General features: G+C 40.6%; 1 protein-coding gene across 1 annotated transcript in view; it reads right to left on the reverse strand.

Annotated features, from left to right (window-relative positions):
- Positions 1-1,468: 1,468 nt before the first annotated feature.
- LOC126372136 (palmitoyltransferase ZDHHC8) overlaps positions 1,469-20,228 on the reverse strand; it is a 41,987-nt gene continuing 23,227 nt past the window's right edge. Inside the window, exons 7-9 of the mRNA XM_050017738.1 lie at positions 18,292-18,491; positions 16,503-16,661; positions 1,469-8,196 (exon numbers count right to left, since the gene is read on the reverse strand). Of these exons, the coding sequence (XP_049873695.1) occupies positions 7,794-8,196; positions 16,503-16,661; positions 18,292-18,491 (762 nt within the window). The 3' untranslated portion in view covers positions 1,469-7,793. The remainder of the gene's footprint in view (positions 8,197-16,502; positions 16,662-18,291; positions 18,492-20,228) is intronic.

The following is a 20,228-nucleotide window of genomic DNA, read 5'->3' on the forward strand; positions in this document are numbered from 1 at the left end:
TCGACCCGGCGTAAATAGTTAACATTCAAAGTGGTCACTTTTGAAATATTTTATTGCTCATAATCGCTTTTGTTTTTATGATTATACAGCTATCAATATCCTACTTAATGTGGCACTACATGCTCTAGAAAAACGGAATGTATAATTAAAATAAAAAGAAAATAAAAAGGATATTAACAATAGGCCGTTACTGTAATATCATTGATTGTACAGGCGAGATCAACCTTCGAAAGATGATATGGTATATGGATACAATATTTTAAATGGTATTTCTCGGAGAGATATTACATCTATCCAACATTCGTCTTGATGTCAATAACTTTTTATTCTAACAAAAAACGACCTTACTATTACTGCACTGTGGTCGTTATTTGTAGGGTCGTATGCTGATTGACGGAATACCGTGGTAAAACCACGATCACCCATAGACAATAAGCTTTCACTCTTCAAATAACGATCACAGTGCAATATTAATTCGAGATTTGAATAAAAATTCGAGATTGATGAAAATTTAGTGGATATAAGTGAACCACCTCCCTCAATATTCTCATTTCTTATGACTCCGCTAGATGCTTGTACTAAGAACCTAATTTTATCTCGCGTCGCGTTGCGTTATACGTAGTGTGCTAGGCCTGTTGCGCGCTTTCCGGCCAGCGTCCACAGCACGCCACCTCTTTTGAGATCTACCACGACGCCTATACAAATCATGAGGCGACCATTGCGTCGTGTGGAAAGAGGAAGGGGAGGCCTTTGCCCAGCAGTGGAAATCGTCGTAATGTGCTCTTGTGGCACATAAAGCCGTTGGTCCTGGCTGCTAGCCGTAACCCCACGCCATCTCTTTCGAGATCTACCACGACACCTATACCCGTCATGAGGCGCTCAGCGTGCGTGTGTCAATGCACAGCGCTGTGCGTCATGTGGAAAGAGGAAGGGGAGGCCTTTGCCCAGCAATGGGATCTTGTAGGCTAGATTAGAAATTGTTGTGGCACATAAAGCCGTACGTCCTAGCTACTAGCCGCAAAACCACCTGTATCAACCCGCAGCGGATCTGCGCGGTGGATTATGCTCCATACTCCGATTGATTGGGGGAGGTCTGTGGCATGCAGTGGGACGTATATAGGCTGGTTATGTAAAGATGTATTGTGCAGGAAGTTTCGTGAAGATATAGGTTAGTCATTTATAGTCAAGATTAAGAGGTTTGATTTTGTGAAGGTAGTTAGATAAATAGGTAACAACGAATGGCAAGGAAACAAGATTCGAACAGCTGTTAGTGACACTGTAACGAAAACGTTGAGGGATGATTCAGACTACGATTCTGAGTTGATATCAAGCGGAATTTTCCGTTCTTTTAGCGTTTCGTCCCGTCGCTTTAGGAAATTTAAAAAGTTTACCGTACCTACTTATTATACACGCGTCTTATAAAACCAACATAATAGTTATTAGAAGTCACATGTGTATTAGAGGCGAGCTTGCACTATAAAACCCTTATTAGAAAACATGGGCGACCTGTAAAAGAGTATCAATCGCCATACTACAACGTGTAACTTGGAAAGAAAGAAACGTACCGTATTAGAGGTAGTTGTCGCATTTCTTCCAAAGAGAGAGGTTGCGTTCTTTTATCCGCTAGAATCGCGATATAGGACAACACAGAAGACAACATAATTGTTGTCTTCTTTGAAGATCTTTTTTTAGATGGCGTTGTCAACTATGAGCATTGTGATACTTTGCAAAACCATCTTACATTTTTTTGTAAAATTATTGGGTGTGGCGGACCAAATTTGTCGACTACCTAGTTCCGCCCACACGCAACAGATGGCGTTGACAGACGGCCTAAAACGCGCTACCGAAGTTTGCACAGCGCGACGCATATATACAACTTCCAATGTAACACAATCGGATCGTCAATCCCTAGTCCCTGTCTATGTAACATGAACAGACGTCTCTACTCTCTAGAGTCGGGCGGGTTATGTCTAACTGTTAATCACCTGTCATTTTCATTTGTCATCTCGTTTTAACACAACTAGAGACATCTCTGGGCGGAAGGCAAGAGGGAAACCACTGCCCTATTTTTCCCTAAAAAGTAGCATGGAGACTGCTACACCGACAAGAGCGTGGCTCTTAAATTTGTGATGATGATGAGAGACATCTAGTATATATATAAAAATAACTAAATACCGGGTTACGTTCTCTACTACGGCTTAACAGCCCTCTTGTATATAGTTCGTCTATTTTACAAATAATATCAAACTCAGCCTGTACAACGCAACAATCTGATATGTCAAGAAGCAAACGTGGAAATATAAAGTTACTGGCACCAAAATAAATATCTGAACAAAAATATTGATATACACATAGTAACATTCACAACAAATATTACGTTTTCTATACAAAATTGTCCTTATTACACATTGCGGAATATTTACAAAATTAACCTTAATAGATACGTGTTTGCAAGGTTTGACAATATTCCCTTGAAAATAGGGGGTCTCATTACCCATATTTACAACCCCAAAACAAAACCCATAGTTTCAGCCCCAACCCATAGTTTCGACCCCAACCCCTAGTTTCGACCGGTGAACTAATCTCGATAAACGGCTTTTAATTCCGCTATCGGCTTAAGCTTCTGGTCTTTTCCTTCTATCTATGAAGGTAAGCACAGTTTGCCCTTACCTCAGCACCATCAGACATTCATAACACGGGCATACTACATACATATATGACGTTAAAAAAAAAGCCTGTTGTCTTAAATTGTCTACCGCCCTTATATACCATTTCCCCATTTGTCCGGCTAAGTATTTAACGCCATACGAGGCAAATCTACAATAGGTTAGATCAAAAGTTAATTAAATTACACCCATATTTCAGACCCTACCATTGGTCACCACATCTTAAAGCCTCTCCAATTTGACCCCCTCCAAATTACAAAGAAAATGTCGTCAAACCTTGCACTATACAAAATATATCGCACATATTTAAATACTCTGTTAGTTTGCTAAGAGCTAGAAATGAGTCGATATATTTTATATTTTTATCAATACGTGAAAAACTAATACTATATTCAATGTCAAATCCATAACTATGGAACCTATTCAAAATCAACTTTTACTGGGTAAAAATATTAACGGCGATAAAGATTCGATATTGAACATAGCCTTAATTTTTCGATAAATTCACTATTTTATTTAAATATTAAATAATATAATATATATTATCTCTGACTAGCCCAATTGGGAATATAGTCGTGAGCTTATATTATGTTAATATATATTTTCTTTATTTACAAATAATCTCGGCAACTTCGGGTGGTATTAATAAAGTGATCTCAGCTTCGAGAACGCCCTCAAGATTATGTCAATGTGACGATTCTTAGGGTGGTATTAATAAACTAATGTCAGCTTCGAGGCTGCCCTCAAGATCATGCTCAAGTCTCTGTTTTTATATTAGAACTGTCACATTGACATGATCTTGAGGGCAGTCTCGAAGCTGAGATTAGTTTATTAATACTACCCTTATATAAAAACAGGAACTTGAGCATCGTGTTGAGGGTAGTCTCAGCTGAGATCAGTTTGATAATACCACCTTATGTGTCAATTGTGTAGATAAACTATGTTTGGTGGACACAAGTGCTATATTTCTGTATATGGCTTATTACACATACCTATCCGGCTGGCTAGATGCGTCAGGGTTACGGGTTACCATGGTTACTCCCCACCAACGCGTTCGAGATCGCAGTTACCATTGTAGCAGAGTACAAACTCTGCACATACTGGCCTTTTGTTCGGACCATCATCATTTTAAATTACGAAATTCTCATTCCATTCCATTCGCATTTCCTTTCATTTTACTCTTTTTTGACTCACTGCATCCCCGACCTTCATAAAAACAACAAGTGTATTATACTGTTTAGGGCCGTGCCCTCTAATTCCTAAGTCTTGATTCTTTTGTGAAGTGTGTATATTGTGAACTATGTATATTCCTATCCTGTTTGTGAAGTGTTTTTAATAAACTGTATATATTCCTGCTTGCTTCTAATTTATCACCGTCATCACCGATCATTCCCCTACTCTGCCGGCACGTCGGGATACCATATCCTCACCACCCAGCGTGCCGCACCATGGTTACGACCCGCCGATTTACGACTTCACGATCTGAACGGGAGTTGGTGATGAGTAACCATGGTAACCACCTGTGACCTTGACGCATCTACCCTGTCGGACAGGTATAATAACCCCTTATTACATGATCTGTTTTTAAAACTACATAATCGATCGGATACGTCGATCGTCCTGTACCTTGTAGGTAATTTATGTTTAAAATAATCAAATACTTAGATACAAACTAACACTTTGCAGTGCGTTAACTATTGTCAAATATGGCGATCATTTCTTCATAAATTTCACAATTACGTCGGTTCTTATAATCTGTCACTGTCAGTCAGTTGATTAATGAGGTTAAAAACTAGAAGCTCAAATGTAGCAGCACTGTTGAGCGGTCCTAAATCTGACAGTTCTCCACATTGTCCAGCTAAAATTCGCGATAAATTGCTGATGTCTGAAGGATGAGTTACTAAAAGAAAACCGGCCATGTGTTGGAAAAAGACAGATCTGATTGAAAATAAGTTTTCTTCTTCCCGATCTTTAGGGAATAAATATAACACTATGATTTTGCAGTTAAACACTGCAGCAAGGGTTTAAGTGTAAAAATATAACCAAAGAATATGTTTACTCAAATAGTATGGGGAACTGTCAAAATTTCCACTCAACAGTAGCGACACCTGTTGAGAGAAATAGGTAGTTTTTTTCCTCATTGTAGCCGGTGAACGGTTATAAACATGGACGCAGTATGTTATACTCGTTGCAGTTGATTATTGACGCCAAAATTTACTCAAAACAAAACACACTGACAGTAGCAATAAAACAATTTAAAAAAGTAAAATTTTTAAACACATTACTGTTATATTGATTTTATGACGATATTTGTCTGTGCTTAGCCACTTACGCCGTTTTGATTTACAAAACAGTTGACAAACCGGTAAGTGACAAAAAGGCGCGAGCGGATTTGTACCTTTATACCAAAGCAAAAAGGCTATAGTGGCATATTAATATTATACTGACGGTATTATACTGCTCTGCCATCTGCAGTACGATTTTCGTTGCGTAATTTTCGAGCGACAAGTAAGTTTTCACGTTTATCTCCGTTCACCGATTGTAGCATTGATGAATAATATGTTACTATAGTAACACTTGTAGAATCTGCGCCAAAGTCCCACAGCCGCGGCCCTGGGGTCGCAATATCTGCATAAATTGGTATGACTTCTCATTTAGTTCCATTGAAATCCGCGGGAGTTGGCGCATACTCTATTACATTACATCTTAAAGGCTCGTATATTTCCCGTCATATCCACAATAAAAGAAAAATAAGTTTTAAAAACACCACAATGTTTACAAATTACAAAAACACTAAGTACAGTAATTTTTGGGGACGTAATTGTACAAATTCGGTAGCTGAGATCGTATGACGCTATCGTACGTTCGGACTCGCTCCATTCCAAGGAAGAATGCATCGTTGTCAACGTTAAACTATGGCATGCTATGATGCCCGTTTTGACATAATAAAGTAGCAACTCACAGCAATTCGCTCCTAAACAACGTAGTTATTAATGCGAAAATTGACGAGCGGGAGAAATGTCAAAACGGCCATCATAGAGTGCCTCTAGTTTAGTCCTGTATCCACTAGGCAACATTGAGACGCAATATAGTAATCCGTAACCGAAACCATATATATAATATATGGTTACGGATTAGAAATAATTTCGGATTATTAGATAGTTTCGGATACGGATATTAGTTCTTTACCCTCTCATCTGAGACACAATGAGGCTGATTGAAGTGATGACACAAAGGCTTTACATTGTGTCTGATTGAGATCTGCGTTCCGGCGTTCGAAAAGTTAAGGAATTGTAAAAGTTAAATACAAAAAGGTAGATAATTTGACGTTATTTGTGAGTTCATTCAAAATTTAAGAGCTAGGCTCTTGTCAGTGGAGCTTTTTCCAAATTTGTGCAGACACAAAAACGTGCCGTACCATGTCCCATTCAGACTCCGTCGCTATTCAAAAGTATACGAAACTTTTATATCGGTTACGGCATCCATAAGGATACTTTTTTATTTCGGATATCTAAAAGTTCCGGTACCGGAACTCCATACCATTCCTGGTATATAGTTCTACATATTGGCCAACATCTCTGTCCATACAAGTTCACTTATCGGCAACGTTGCGCAATAACTCCGCGCTGTCGTGCGACGTTGCCAAACCTGTCGAGCGTCTCAATAGTTGCTTAATGGATGCAAAGCTTTAGAGATTCCAATCTAAATAGTTCACAGCCCATTAAATAAAAACCAACGAAAATTTTAAATCTGCTTTCTAAGTGGTAAAGCTAGGTAGCAAGGGACCCATGAGTGTTTATAAGGCCACATCCAAGCGATTCATCTAAAAGCGATATTGCTTTCTGATATTTGTTGGCATTGCGCACTTACTTTTATATGCGCAAATGTCAAATTCCAATATTGCTTTTCAGATGATTTGCTTTAATGTGGCCTTTTTAACTCCTCTGTACTTTACAGACAAAATATCATCTAGATAGTTCAGTATTTTGGAAAGATTGCGGCCAAACTTCAGTGAGCTATAAAACTAATATTGAAATTGACCGTCCCTTTGCCCTTTGCTACATTGCCATACCACTAATATTTGCAATCAAAATCAAAAACTAATAAAAGATATACTTCTTTCGATTTACATTCGCAATCAAGAGATAACAATTTGGAACACAAGGAGGATACAATAGGAACCAAGACAAACGACGCATGCTTAGCTACATCGGTCTACGGAATATTTGGCACAATTTACAGAGACCATTTTTCTTATTTCAGTTGGATACAAAAGAACATTCTCTATTAAATTGTCAAAATTTGGTTAATGGATTTTATCACGAGTATATAGGATATTTTTTTATCCTAACAGCTAAAATAGGAATAAAATGGTCCTCTGTCGCGACCTCAAAACCTTGCTGCGCTCGCAGACGTGTCAATAAAGTAAAACGAGGAAAGATAAATAAATCAGTCAATTCCGTTACCTCCCTGAAACTTCACTCTAACCCTAAGGAAAACATACAACAGCTTCAAGGAAACTTTTTAAAATATATAAATATTTTATACAATAATTGAAACACGCGTGTGTTGATACAGTACTATATTATTATGTCATCTCGGAATCACAACACTGGGGACTATGTACACTCTTTCAACAAATTCACAGTTTTAAATACAATTCAACGATACAAATTACTCACAAATATACATACATATAAAACGCTAATTACACCTTACGAGTAATAACCCGAGTCTTACCTTATATATTACACAATCACTCCTTTACCAACTATACTGTATGGCATGAGGATACAAAATGCAGCGTACTCCCTAACTCGGACCCGTTAATTACAAAACGAGAGTCACACGTGGTGCTACCTCCGCGGCCAATTCGGTGATCGTTGTGCGTTCGTAACATTAAAACAACATTTTATCAACAAGTTTCTTTGGAATTGCGAGTGTAGCCGCCCAGCACGGCGAGCACGCTCGGCGAGGGGAAACTATCACATACCGGGAAACGATTCGAAGGTTCGTCCGGATTCGTCGAAGCTAACCCATCGGAAGGATAGGGAGCCGAAGCGCGGCCGCGCCGTTCGGGGAACACATTGGGGAACGCTCGGCTACGGGAGTGAAGCTAGGCGGGTCTCACACGGAGATCTCGTAGTTGCAGTCGTAGACGGAGGCGCGGTCGGGCGGGTCGGGCGGCTGCGCGCGCGCGTCCAGCTGGTCCTGCACCTCCAGCGCGCGCACGAAGGACAGCGGCCGCGCGGGCGGGGCGGCGCGGCGCCGCGCCAGCGGGGAGGCGGGCGGCGGGGCGCGGGGCAGCACGGCCACGCCGCCGCGGGGCGCGCGCTCGGCCCACAGGTAGTTGCCGCGCTGCGGCGACGCGGCCAGCTCGCGGATGTCGTCGCGGCGCGGCTCGTCGCGCGCCAGCAGCTCGCCCTCGGACAGGAAGCGCCGCTGCGGCGAGGCGCGGCCGCCCGCCGCCGCCCCGCCCACGCCGATGAAGTCGGGGCGGCGCGGCTGCGTGGGCGTGCCCGGGTTGGACCTGTGCGCGGCGCTCACGTCAGGGGTTTAATCGCGCGAGCTCGTCCGAGCCCTCGCTATCGTTATCGTACGGCCTACGGACAGAAGGAGACGGGAGCTGCGGGGCGAAGCTAGCGCGTGCGACCGCGCGCCGCCGCCGCCCGACAGGCACGCGGTTCAGAACTCCTGGACCGTGTACGATGTACCGTTTGTGTTGGAAGCGTGTAGTGCTTGTATCTTTAAAAAATTCGCTTAAGTTGGATTAACTACGGCCGCCGGAGGGGGTCGGCCCCGCGGGTAGTTCTGAACGCGTGGCGTCGGTCCGGCGTCGCGCGTCTACAGCGGGGAGCATGCCAACGCCACATGCCTAAATACAACTGTTACTTTATACACACTACAATGTACAACTACTGCAAGCTATTGGTGCTTTTGTCCTGATTTTAAGGCCGTACGGCAAAATTGACATTGCCTGTCCCTGTCACACAACAAACCTCTATTTTTAGGGTTCCGTGCCCAAAAGGGTAAAAGACCCATGTCTTTATTGCTAAGATTTCACTGTCTGTCTGTCAATAACCGCGATAGATAGACAGTTGAAATTTTCACAAATTATTTATTTCTGTTGCGGCTTTAACAACAAATACTAAAAACAAAATAAAATAAATATTTAAGGGGGAGCTTCCATACAAAAATCGCCCTTTTCTTGCACATTTTTACTCGATATTAGTCGATATCAATAAGGTTACACCGTGAAATTTGTTAACTAGTCAATGGTACAGAACCCTTAGTGCGCGTTTTTGACGCGCACTTGGTCAGTTTGTAATTGTATGACGTAAGCCGTACCCTTTGGGTGTCTATATTGGACAGATCAAAATACATCAACATTGAATCAAACTAATATTAAACGGCGCATTACAATCAAAAAATGCAAAAAAAAATCAGGACGAAAACACCATTAGACTGCCAAGCGACGCGACGATCACATACAATGGCTTTGATGGTTTCTCAAATTCGATTACTTAACTATCCAACCCAAATATGAAGCCTAAAGTTTTATACCAGGCAAATAAACCTTAGCAAACACACAAGAAAAAAAAAACAAGGAAATTATCGAATTACACAAAAAATGCTAGCGATAAAAATCGTTGTGCTAATGAATTCACTTACTGATTTATTATTATACTATATAGGATGGTAGTTACATCGTAACGAAAACTTCGAGGGATAACAATAATTCAGAGCATGATTCTGAGTTGATATGAAATATTAATAATTTTCCGTCGCAAAAGTATGGAACTGACACATTATCATGAATTTTCCCACAGGAAATTCCACTAGATATCAACTCAGAATTATGGTCTGAATCATCCCCCTCAGTATTCGATACGATGTCACTAACACGCTGTATTTATGTAAAAATTCAAAATGTAACTGTGTTACCAACTGAATAAAGATATTTTTGAGGTTTACGCGGTTATTATCATAATTAAAACACATAATACCGGGTTCTTAACGCGTTATCAGGGATAGGAGACTCCCGATATTTCAACACTGTTGCAAGTACCATGATCATACACAAAATGTAGAAACAAGCGGCAAAGAAAGAGGGTAGATAGATATGTTTGTCCTTAGAAAATTATGGATTTACCTACTCCACTCCAATTTCATCAGTCGTCCTGTGATCATGGCACTTGCAACAGTGTTGAAATATCGGGAGTCTCATCATCATCAGCCGTATGACGCCCACTGCTGGGCATAGGCCTCCCCCAAGGATCTCCACGACGATCGGTCCTGCGCTGCCCGCATCCAGCGGCTTCCCGCGACCTTCACCAGATCGTCGGTCCACCTTGTAGCGGGCCTACCCACTGAGCGTCGTCCGACACGTGGTCGCCACTCCAGAACCTTTCCGCCCCATCGGCCATCGGTTCTCCTCGCTATGTGTCCTGCCCACTGCCACTTCAGCTTTGCAATTCTCCGAGCTATGTCGGTGACTTTAGTTCTCCTGCGGATCTCCTCATTTCTGATTCGATCCAGCAGGGAAATACCGAGCATAGCTCTCTCCATTGCACGCTGAGCGACACCGAGCCTCCTCACGAGACCCATAGTAAGCGGCCACGTCTCACTGCCGTAGGTCATCACTGGCAACACGCATTGGTCAAAGACTTTCGTCTTGAGACACTGAGGTATTCTGGACGAGAAGATATTCCGCAGCTTCCCGAACGCTGCCCATCCGAGTTGGATCCGACGAGAGATCTCTTTCTCGAAGTTGGACTTACCTAACTGGATTATTTGTCCTAGGTAAATGTACTGGTCTACAACTTCGAGTGTAACGTTCCCAACCTGAACTGGAGTGGGTGCGACATGGTCGTTGGACATAATTTTTGTCTTTGCCATGTTCATGCTAAGACCCACTCGTTGGGATGCGTTACTGAGATGCTCGAGCATGGTGTTCAGGTCTTCCAGGGTCTCAGCCATTAGGACTATATCATCGGCAAATCGAAGGTGCGTCAGGTACTCGCCGTTGATGTTGATGCCAAATCCTTTCCAGTCCAGAAGCTTAAAAATATCCTCCAATGCAGCAGTGAACAGTTTCGGAGAGATAACATCTCCCTGTCTCACTCCTCGCTGCAGTTGGATCGGATTAGAGCTCTGGTTCTGTACTCGAACTGACATAGTGGCATTTTGGTAGAGGTCCCTTAGCACCTCGATGTACCTATGGTCCACTTGGCACCTCTGAAGAGACTGCAACACAGCCCAGGTCTCATAGTCCACAAACGCCAAGCAAAGTGGCAGATTATACTCTTCGGTCTTCTGTATAACCTGCCGCAGCGTATGGATGTGGTCTATGGTGCTAAAGCCTTTCCGGAAACCGGCTTGTTCAGGAGGCTGGAAGTCGTCAAACCTGCAAGCGAGACGATTCGTAATGACCCTCGAAAACAACTTGTAGACATGGCTCAGAAGCGAGATAGGTCTGTAGTTCTTCAGTAGGGCTTTATCACCTTTCTTGAAGAACAAGATCACCTCGCCTCCGCTCCATGCCCTCGGCGTTTTGCCCTGAAATATGACGGAATTGAAGAGCCTTTGGAGGACTTTAAGTATTGGCGTTCCGCCCGCTCTCAGAAGTTCTGCTGTGATTCCGTCATCTCCTGCCGCTTTGTTGTTTTTGAGTTGTTTGAGGGCCATCCTAATCTCGTACAGGCTGACGTCCGGGATATCTTCAGTGTAGTGTCGGGTAAGCTTGGCTCGAGGGTCTCGAGACATGCTTTCGCCTGATGTTTTCGTGGAATATAGCTGTCTATAGAAACTCTCAATCTCTCTCAGGATTTCGGGAGTCGACGAAATGATTCTGCCGTCCTCAGTTTTCAGTCTCGCTAGTTGACTTTGCCCAATAGACAGATCTTTTGCGAACACCTTGGAGCCCTTGTTCCGCTCTATAGCCTCTTTAATACGTTTAGTATTAAATTGACGAAGGTCGCTCGTCAAAGACTTCGAGATCTGTCTATTAAGTTGTCTATAACGTAAGACATCTGCTGAGTCCTGCAGCCTCATTTCGTGTCTCTTATCCATGAGTTCGAGTGTGTGTGCGGAGAGTTTCTGCGTTTTGGTACGGCGGGAGTCTCATATCCTTGATAATAACGCAGTAAAAACTCGGTATTATAATGTTTTGATTATGACTATAGACTAACGGGCATCGAATTCGGATACAGGTTACAACCAAACTAACGCCATCTGATTCAAAAATGTTTTTCTAACTAAACAAACCAAAATTTTGTAAATATAAATCAGTAAGTGAAGAAAACAAACGCGATATACTGGTTTACTTTTATCGTCGCCAAGTGAAAACCGCTTAAGCGCCATTTTGAAAAATCACATTCTCGGGGGTTAATATGGCCACATCGAAGCAATTAATCTAAGAAAGCAATATTGCTATTTGACATTTGTTTGCATTGCGCACTTACTTTTATATGCGCAAATGTCAAATTGCAACATTGCTTTCTTAGATTAATTGCTTCGATGTGGCCATTTTAACCGCCCCGATATGATTTACTTCAACAAAACCTCGATTTATTTCTATTAATTTCATTCCGGGTAATAATTTAGACCACATTCTTCTACCTGGATTGAAACTAGCTTGTCTATTGCGAGTAAGGAATGCAATCCCGATCTCGCGGGATCCATCCCGAAGCATAACATGAAGAGATCCCATTCGAGATTGACGGGATTGGGCGAATCTCCTTGAGTCATACTTTTTGTTTTGAATATGCTGATTTACAAAGAAAACTTAATTATTTAGTTAGTTATATTGAAGTATAAAGGTTTTTATCTTTCAAAAATATTTTGTTTTAATTAACCTCATTATCACAAACAAGCAATTTTCGTCGTTTTCAGCTATCCTAACTTTAGAATTTTTTATGAACCCGAAATTTTCGGGATCTCGCGGGATTGATATTTCCAGTCCCGCGGGATCTCGAATTTGCGATCTCGAGTCGGGATTGCATTCCCTAATTGCGAGGTTTTGTTAATAAAAACATTTCCGAATGTACATTGTTTTAAGTTTACGCGGTAATTATCATAATTAAAGCACATAATAACGGGTTCTTACCGCATTTAAATGGCGATATAACGCGGTAAGAACCCGTTATTATATGCTTTAATTATTTCCGAATGTAATTTTTCAAAAAGGCGCTTACGTGTTTTCCACTATAAGGCTACGTTATGAAACATATCTTTTACCATAGACACGTCTATGATCATAACTCAACCATAGACAAGCGGTGGTAGCCACCGGCCATTGTATAGTGCATCGCGTTACGCCCGCGGTCCGCGTTCGAACAACAGCTTGCAAATAAAAAATCATATTCATAGATTCATATAGGGTGGTATTAATAAACGAATCTCAGCTGAGACTGCCCTCAAGATCATGCTCAAGTTTTTGTTTTTATATGAGAACTGTCAGATTGACATGATCTTGAGGGTAGTCTCGAAGCTGAGATTAGTTTATTAATACCACCTGTTGTATCAAATATACCTTTTGCGTTATAGCATGGCGCGAATGACAGGGATAGAAAGATAGAGTAGATCTTAGTGCCATAAAATAAAGAATAATACTTCGTATAGAACGGTAACTCTCCGCCCCGCACCAATTCTTATCGGGCACCGATCTAGATTTACCTCACCCCCTCTGAATATTACGAGCTTGTACTTCAGTCTAAGCCGCAAAGGAGTAAGAGAGAGCGCGCGTGGAGTGTCTGTCTCGCTCGTACTTATGCGGAAAGGCGGCAGTATGAGGTTTTCGTATAGAATGTTCGGGGTGTGGGTGTGTAAAAGAGACATACCATGAAAGTGTACTATTTTCACAGATGTCCTACGCGCCATGTTATACCTAACGCAAACAGTATACACGGATGAAACTATTGTCTTTGTTTTCTGAAAAATGGAAGTTAAAATTCACAAGATAGTGGTATAGAATTTCAAAAAATGTTTACGATAAATTATTGTTTTTTCAAGTTTATAGTTTCGGCTTGAAAGAAACACTAAATGGACAACTTTAAATGTAGTTAAAATTATAATATAGAAGCCCTTTAAAGAGCGTTTCTAGGTAGATATAAATACTGCGATTTATAGTACATAAACATATTCTAAGACAAGAATTTCATCACTTCGCCAAAGTAACAAAATAAATATCATTCGCACACTTTCGTGCCTAAACATGCTAAAACGAAAAAAAGAAAAAAAAAAAACAAATTAAGAAGGTCAATGCTGTTTGCTCTTTAAATAAATATAAACATACTTTCAAAGCTCAAATAGCATTGCGTATTCTTTAAATATATTTTTGTCGTACACAAATATCACATGATATAAAATTGAGTTTATTAAAGAAACCTGTTTAAGAGGTATTTCTCAAAGTTATTGTTTAGCAAATCAACCCAACTGTGCAGGCATGAACCAAATTGTATTTACAATATTTTAAGTTGGTGAAATTTATCGATTTTATATAAATAATTGGATTGTAAACTAAAATTATACAAAACCCAATTAAAATTAGAAATAACACTATGCGGCAGTGTAGAACATACTACCGAAGTACCATTTTGTCTTCAGTCCCCGCGGCATGGCGTACGCTTTCAAATCAACGTAGACATAAAAGTCGCGGGCAGTGGCACACAGCGCATTTAATTATTTGGACAGTCACTTATCAGTGATAATTTTCTCTCAGTATCAACGCGTGAGAAATAGTATCATATTAAATTTCACCAACTTTATATTTTGTAAACAAAAAAGACACACAAACCAAACAAAATGCGTTCGTTACCGTCGACACGTCGGCTCTATGCGTTAGGTCCATCTGCCGCGTGGTAATCGGTAAACGTTCACACTTTATACCTTTCATATATTTACACCCAACTTTTGATATAATTTTGATAAACATTGATAATTTAGTGCGGACTGTTTAGTTACGTTTGCTTAGGACAGTCAGAATGCAACCAAACACCCTTGTCTTTACGTCGTAGGTTTGCTTGTACGTCTTTTGAGAGTTTAAGTAATAACAATACTACGTTTCGTTTACAGTATTTTATTTTATCTACTTAAATTAGTTTTTTTTTTTTTTTCAAAAAATTCTTCACTTACATTTGAATATATCAATCGCTACACGGGTTATGCTATCGCGTGTGACACAACAAATACCGCAGGCTTCGATCAATAGACGCAGCGAATGTTATCTACGTAGATAAACATGGAACGACTCTTGGTGGTAGCCCGTGATATGAATCGCGTCACGCGCGATGCATAACTCATATCGCAGGTAGAAGGGGTACAAGCAAACGTTCAGACGAAGCAAATATACACCAATGATAAATATTAACACGTATTTAGTGATCCCAAACAAAATCACGGCTAACAGGTGAGTACGCAAACCATTGTACATGCAAATCAAATCGTCTAACACTCCGTTTAAGAAATAAAACAGAAGCGATGCATCAGTGAGGATCGGGGGACATTTAGTCGAATTTCGGTGACAAGTTAGTAGCGAATGTACTTTTTATTTTTAGTACAGCTTTCGCTTATATTTTTGTAACTAATTCGAAATTTAAATCAGACAAAATTAATCAGTTGTGACAGTTGTTACAATAGAATGACAGGAATGTTTATTTATTTAGAAATATTGATGAATGTTACAAAAAATATGCATGACTACCAATGATATCATTTAGAAGGAATGGTTTCCACAATGTTAGTAAATTAGACCCATGAATTAATGAGTTTTAAAGTTATTTCCCAATTCAACCATAAACTTCTAAATGTAAACAAAAAGACATTCTCTGCTAACTTGCCAAACCTCATATTAGTGATGTGATGGGAACAGGCCATGATAAGATGGGAAATCATTATAAATACCTATAGTTTTATGAGAATTTTCTTCTTATAACATCGCCAATTATTCCTGTATTTGCCAATTTCGCTAACAACATGTAAGCACATCGTGTAAAGGTTGAGAAGTGGACACCCAACATTTACCAAGTTATATACTTAAATTATAAAATATAATTAATTTTAGTAAAGTAAATATGTGTTTTTTTTTTCTAACGGGGACTGAGAGAAGATCTTTAAACGACGTATTGTTTTATTATATGATCAGTAGCGTCTGAATCGCAACGGCGCCAATTATATCGAGGGCTTCAACCAATAGAGGAAGCGAATACTATCTACGTAGATAAACTTCGTATGGTTAGTCGAAGCCCTCCTGGTGCCGTGCCGCAAGGGCTGAAACTGTCTACTCCTTGATCTTAAATATAAAGAAACTAGTTTTCTTCTAAATGTCATTTCCCACACTTCAATAATTAAATATTTTTTACATCTCCATCGTTACTGCCATATTATCGACCTTATCAATCCCTTTTATCCCTCACTAAATCCACCGCAACAATCAATCTTTCTCACATCGAGAGATGGGCCATAATCGACCGATTGTCAGAGATCATGATCGACTGCCCGTATCTGCGTAGATGCTGTGACTTGCATGTCATAGCATCTAATATAAGATAAGGCTGCTAACAACTAGAATAAGTTTACTAACACATATGAGACATGTTACGTGAATTAAATAAAATTATTATTATTATAATCGATTATGACCCATTAAATCAACCACGATATAAACTTCCACATTATTCACCTATAACGTCACTATATCGACCGTAAACTCTTCCATAAACAACCCTTGTCGACCGCAAGAAAGTCCCACATCTCATCCCTAGAGCCATCTCCCACAAAACTTAGTAGACAAAATCCCCTCTCAGTCCCGTCCCCCCTACTTTTCCCCACACGTACCTCCGCACAGGGCTTGAGACAGCAAGCGGTGTAGCCACCCCCAGCGCTTTGATTCGCTGCTGCATGGTCGGCGAGGGCCGCGCGCCGCCGTTGGCGCCCGTGTCGTATCGCAGTGGCTCCATCACCACTCGGTAGCCTGATGTAGTCGTGCCGCCGTGGCTGGAATAGTTGAGATAAGGGGTTTTATTTATATGATTTATTGCGAAATTATATATGAATGAAATACCGCCGCTGCCGCCGCTTATATTGTGCTTCTTCTTCTTCTATCGTGTGGGTTGTGAAGTGAATTATCAACCTTATCAACCCTCAGGGTTATTATTGAGCCGCCAAAGGCCCCTGACATGGCTCATGTAACGACTACTTACTTACATCAGTAATTGCCTAGCCTGTAATGTCCTAACCAAACTAGGGACCACAAAGTGATTTTTGTGATATGTCCCCACCGGGATTCGAACCCGGGACCTCCGGATCGTGAGCCTAACGCTCAACCACTGGACCACGGAGGCGGTCCTAAGTATATGATTTGTGCAATAAAGAATTATTGATTGAAAAATAGACAGGCAGTCGCTTATAGAAAAAACCGTACCTGTCAAATTATCAGGTTAGATAAGCGGACCCTGTGAGGGAGATGCTGATATATAAAGAAAACTTCAACAAATTATTTTCATGGTCATTTCCCATTAGATGTGATTCAACGTCTCTTTAAAATAAAGAAAAATAGTGACTATTCAGGCGGACTAAACTATATTTTATTTTAGTCTGCCGTTCTTTACTTACTACATACATAAACTCACGCCTATTTCCCACCGGGGTAAGCAGAGACTATAGAATTCCATTTGCTTCGATCCTGACACACTTCTCTTGCTTTACTTACTATAAATACAAGAATGAGATCGAGCTAGTTTTGGAACTGTCAAACTAAATTAAACTTCACACTTCAAACGCTTGATTCAGAATCAGCCAGACCGCGAATGAATCAAAGTTATTTCAGAAAAAAATATTTGTAAATTGATTCTGGGAATCCAAAAAAGGTCGTTCGGTGTTTACTCGGAGTATGAAAATGGAGTAATGAAAATGGAGGCGATTACTCCACCGACAAGAGCGCAGCTCTTAAATAAAGAGAGAGAAATCCTTCATAAAATTTTATAACCTTGATGAATTTCAAATTAATTATTTTATTTATTTCAAATTCAAGTTCTATAACCTTCTAAAAATCATATAGATGATAATCATTTTATAACACACTCACGCATATATCCCAATGGGGTGGGCAGAGGCACATCCATCGCAAGATGAACTAAGTAACCTCACCGACATTTTTGTTAAGCGTTCTTTCTGGTGAACCGTATCGCCGTCTATAATGGATCATTAATGGTCTATACACAACATAAACAGCCTATATACGTCCCACTGCTGGGCCAGGCCTCCCCTCAATCAACTGGAGGGGGTATGGAGCATACTCCACCACGCTGCTCCACTGTGGGTTGGTGGAGGACTTTTTACGGCTAATAGCCGGGACCAACGGCTTAACGTGCCCTCCGAAACACGGAATCATCTTACTTTTTCGGACAATCAGGTGATTCAAGCCTGAAAAGTCCTTACCAAACAAAGGACAGTCTCACAAAGTGATATCGACAATGTCCCCATCGGGAATCGAACCCGGACCTCCAGATCGTGAGCCTAACGCTCTAACTACTAGATCACGGAGGCTGTCTGTCAATGGTCTATAACAGATCATTAATGGTCAATAATGGGTCATTTAATTGATCAGTATTAAAGTGTTTCTCACCTGGTATTCCGGCTAAGCGGACTCAGCCGTGGATAGTGCATGGGCCTCGGTGGGAGGTGATGGTGCGGCTCAGCAGGCGGGAACAGGTTCGCTGCGGAGCCCCGTCGCTGCAGGGGCGGCGGCGTGGGCTCACAGTCGGCGCTCTGCGACGCGCCGGGGCCCTCCATCTCGCCCTCATGGTCCTCGCGACCCGGGGAGAGCTGCGCAAGGAATGTGGTGCGGAGCTTCGTAGGATAACGGCCGGTAGTGTACAGTCATGAGCAATAACATGTATGTACCCACTTTAGAACCATGTCGCACTGTCATATTTGACATTTAATGAGACTTACGGTTTAATTTGTCAAAAATGTTAATGTGACATGGTTTCAAAGTGTATATGGGTCGTTCTTCTTTTTTATCGACAATAAAAAGACATTTTCTCGATTTATCGGATTTAACATCTTTAAAATTATAACGGCAATAATTATTTTAAAACATCATATAAATATGTGTCTGTAGAGGACTATTTCGTGGTTCTCTTTATCTTGGTAACATACTTTTCTTTGCAGGCGCATTCCAAAAAATATTGTGACAGAGTGGCCCTTTTCATCGGAGACAGCATTTCAATTTACCACTCTGTCACAGAATTTTGTGAAAAACGATCAAGCTACGTTAATAACTAATTGAGGAACCGATTAGTATTTTGCTTGTATTTTGAGTATAATAAGATAACTATATTTTTAGACAATCAAAACATGAAATAAAATTCTAAAACATAACTTATCAGAAGCAGAACGAAGGACAGATCATTGTCGATAAAAAAGAAGAACGACCCATATATATATTAGTACTCGTGACCGTACAGAATATTTCGGTACATGTAACTTGATTTTGACAAGAGCACGAAAGCTTTCTTTTGGAAATAATGTGATGCAGGCCATGATTCCGAGTTATTACCAACGTCGCAAAATCTCATAAATGATTCATGTGCTGCATCACCCCTCAATATTCGTTACGGTGTCAATCACTCTGTAGGGACAATTTATTTCTAAAACAAATCTACGTGACATTTGTCAAACATGTGTCCGAGTATTTGTATGAAGCTTGGTGGTAGTTTGTATGGTACTTTTTTTCTGACGTGACTTATTGCAGATTTGCCGCAGATGGCATTAACTACTTGGCCGGACGAATGGGGAACGCTGAGAGCTTTCACCCGACACAAAATTTAAGGCAACAGGGCTGAGTGTTAATCGACCCTAGTGAGTCGATAGCGATAAGCGCTGAATGAGCATCGATGCATCGGGGTCTAGAAGCGTTTGGTGTCGCGAGCTGATTGGCCGCCTCTATGGCTAGAGTAATCTGGTCGTCAGGATCGTATATTACGTCCTTCGGGCGCCGATACTTTTCAGTACTACCACCAAACTACATACAAACGCCGCTTTGCTAGAACGATACGGAGAATTTACCCAACACTAACTTCAACTATTAATATCTCCGGCGTTAGATGAGATATTGAAAAACGGATTTCAGATTAATCTTCACTTTAGTATATGGATAAAAAGAAATACAGTTAAGTACCCTATAGTGCATACATAATGTTCTTTGTACATTCCAAAAAGAAATTATGTAAGTGTTAGAAATACGCAAAAATGATTTAAGCAGATTTTTTTTTATTATCGTTAGTTGCTTTTTGCCCATAAAAGCCTTAGTTATATGGTAAAAGTGAAAGAATGAAATGTGTTTCGATGATACTGGTACCTATGTAGCTAAATATTAAATTAATAAAAAATATTTACTGAGTGTAGTTTAAATACGAAAAGAATTGCTAAATTAAAAAAAAATAAGAATGTATTTTAAACCTATCTAGCATAGAATAAAGAATAATACTGAATAGAACGGTAACTCTTCGCCCCGCACTAATTTGTATCGGGCGCCGATATAGATTACCTCACCCCCTC

This window comes from Pectinophora gossypiella, chromosome 13, assembly GCF_024362695.1.
Source record: "Pectinophora gossypiella chromosome 13, ilPecGoss1.1, whole genome shotgun sequence".
NCBI classification, from domain to species: domain Eukaryota; kingdom Metazoa; phylum Arthropoda; class Insecta; order Lepidoptera; family Gelechiidae; genus Pectinophora; species Pectinophora gossypiella.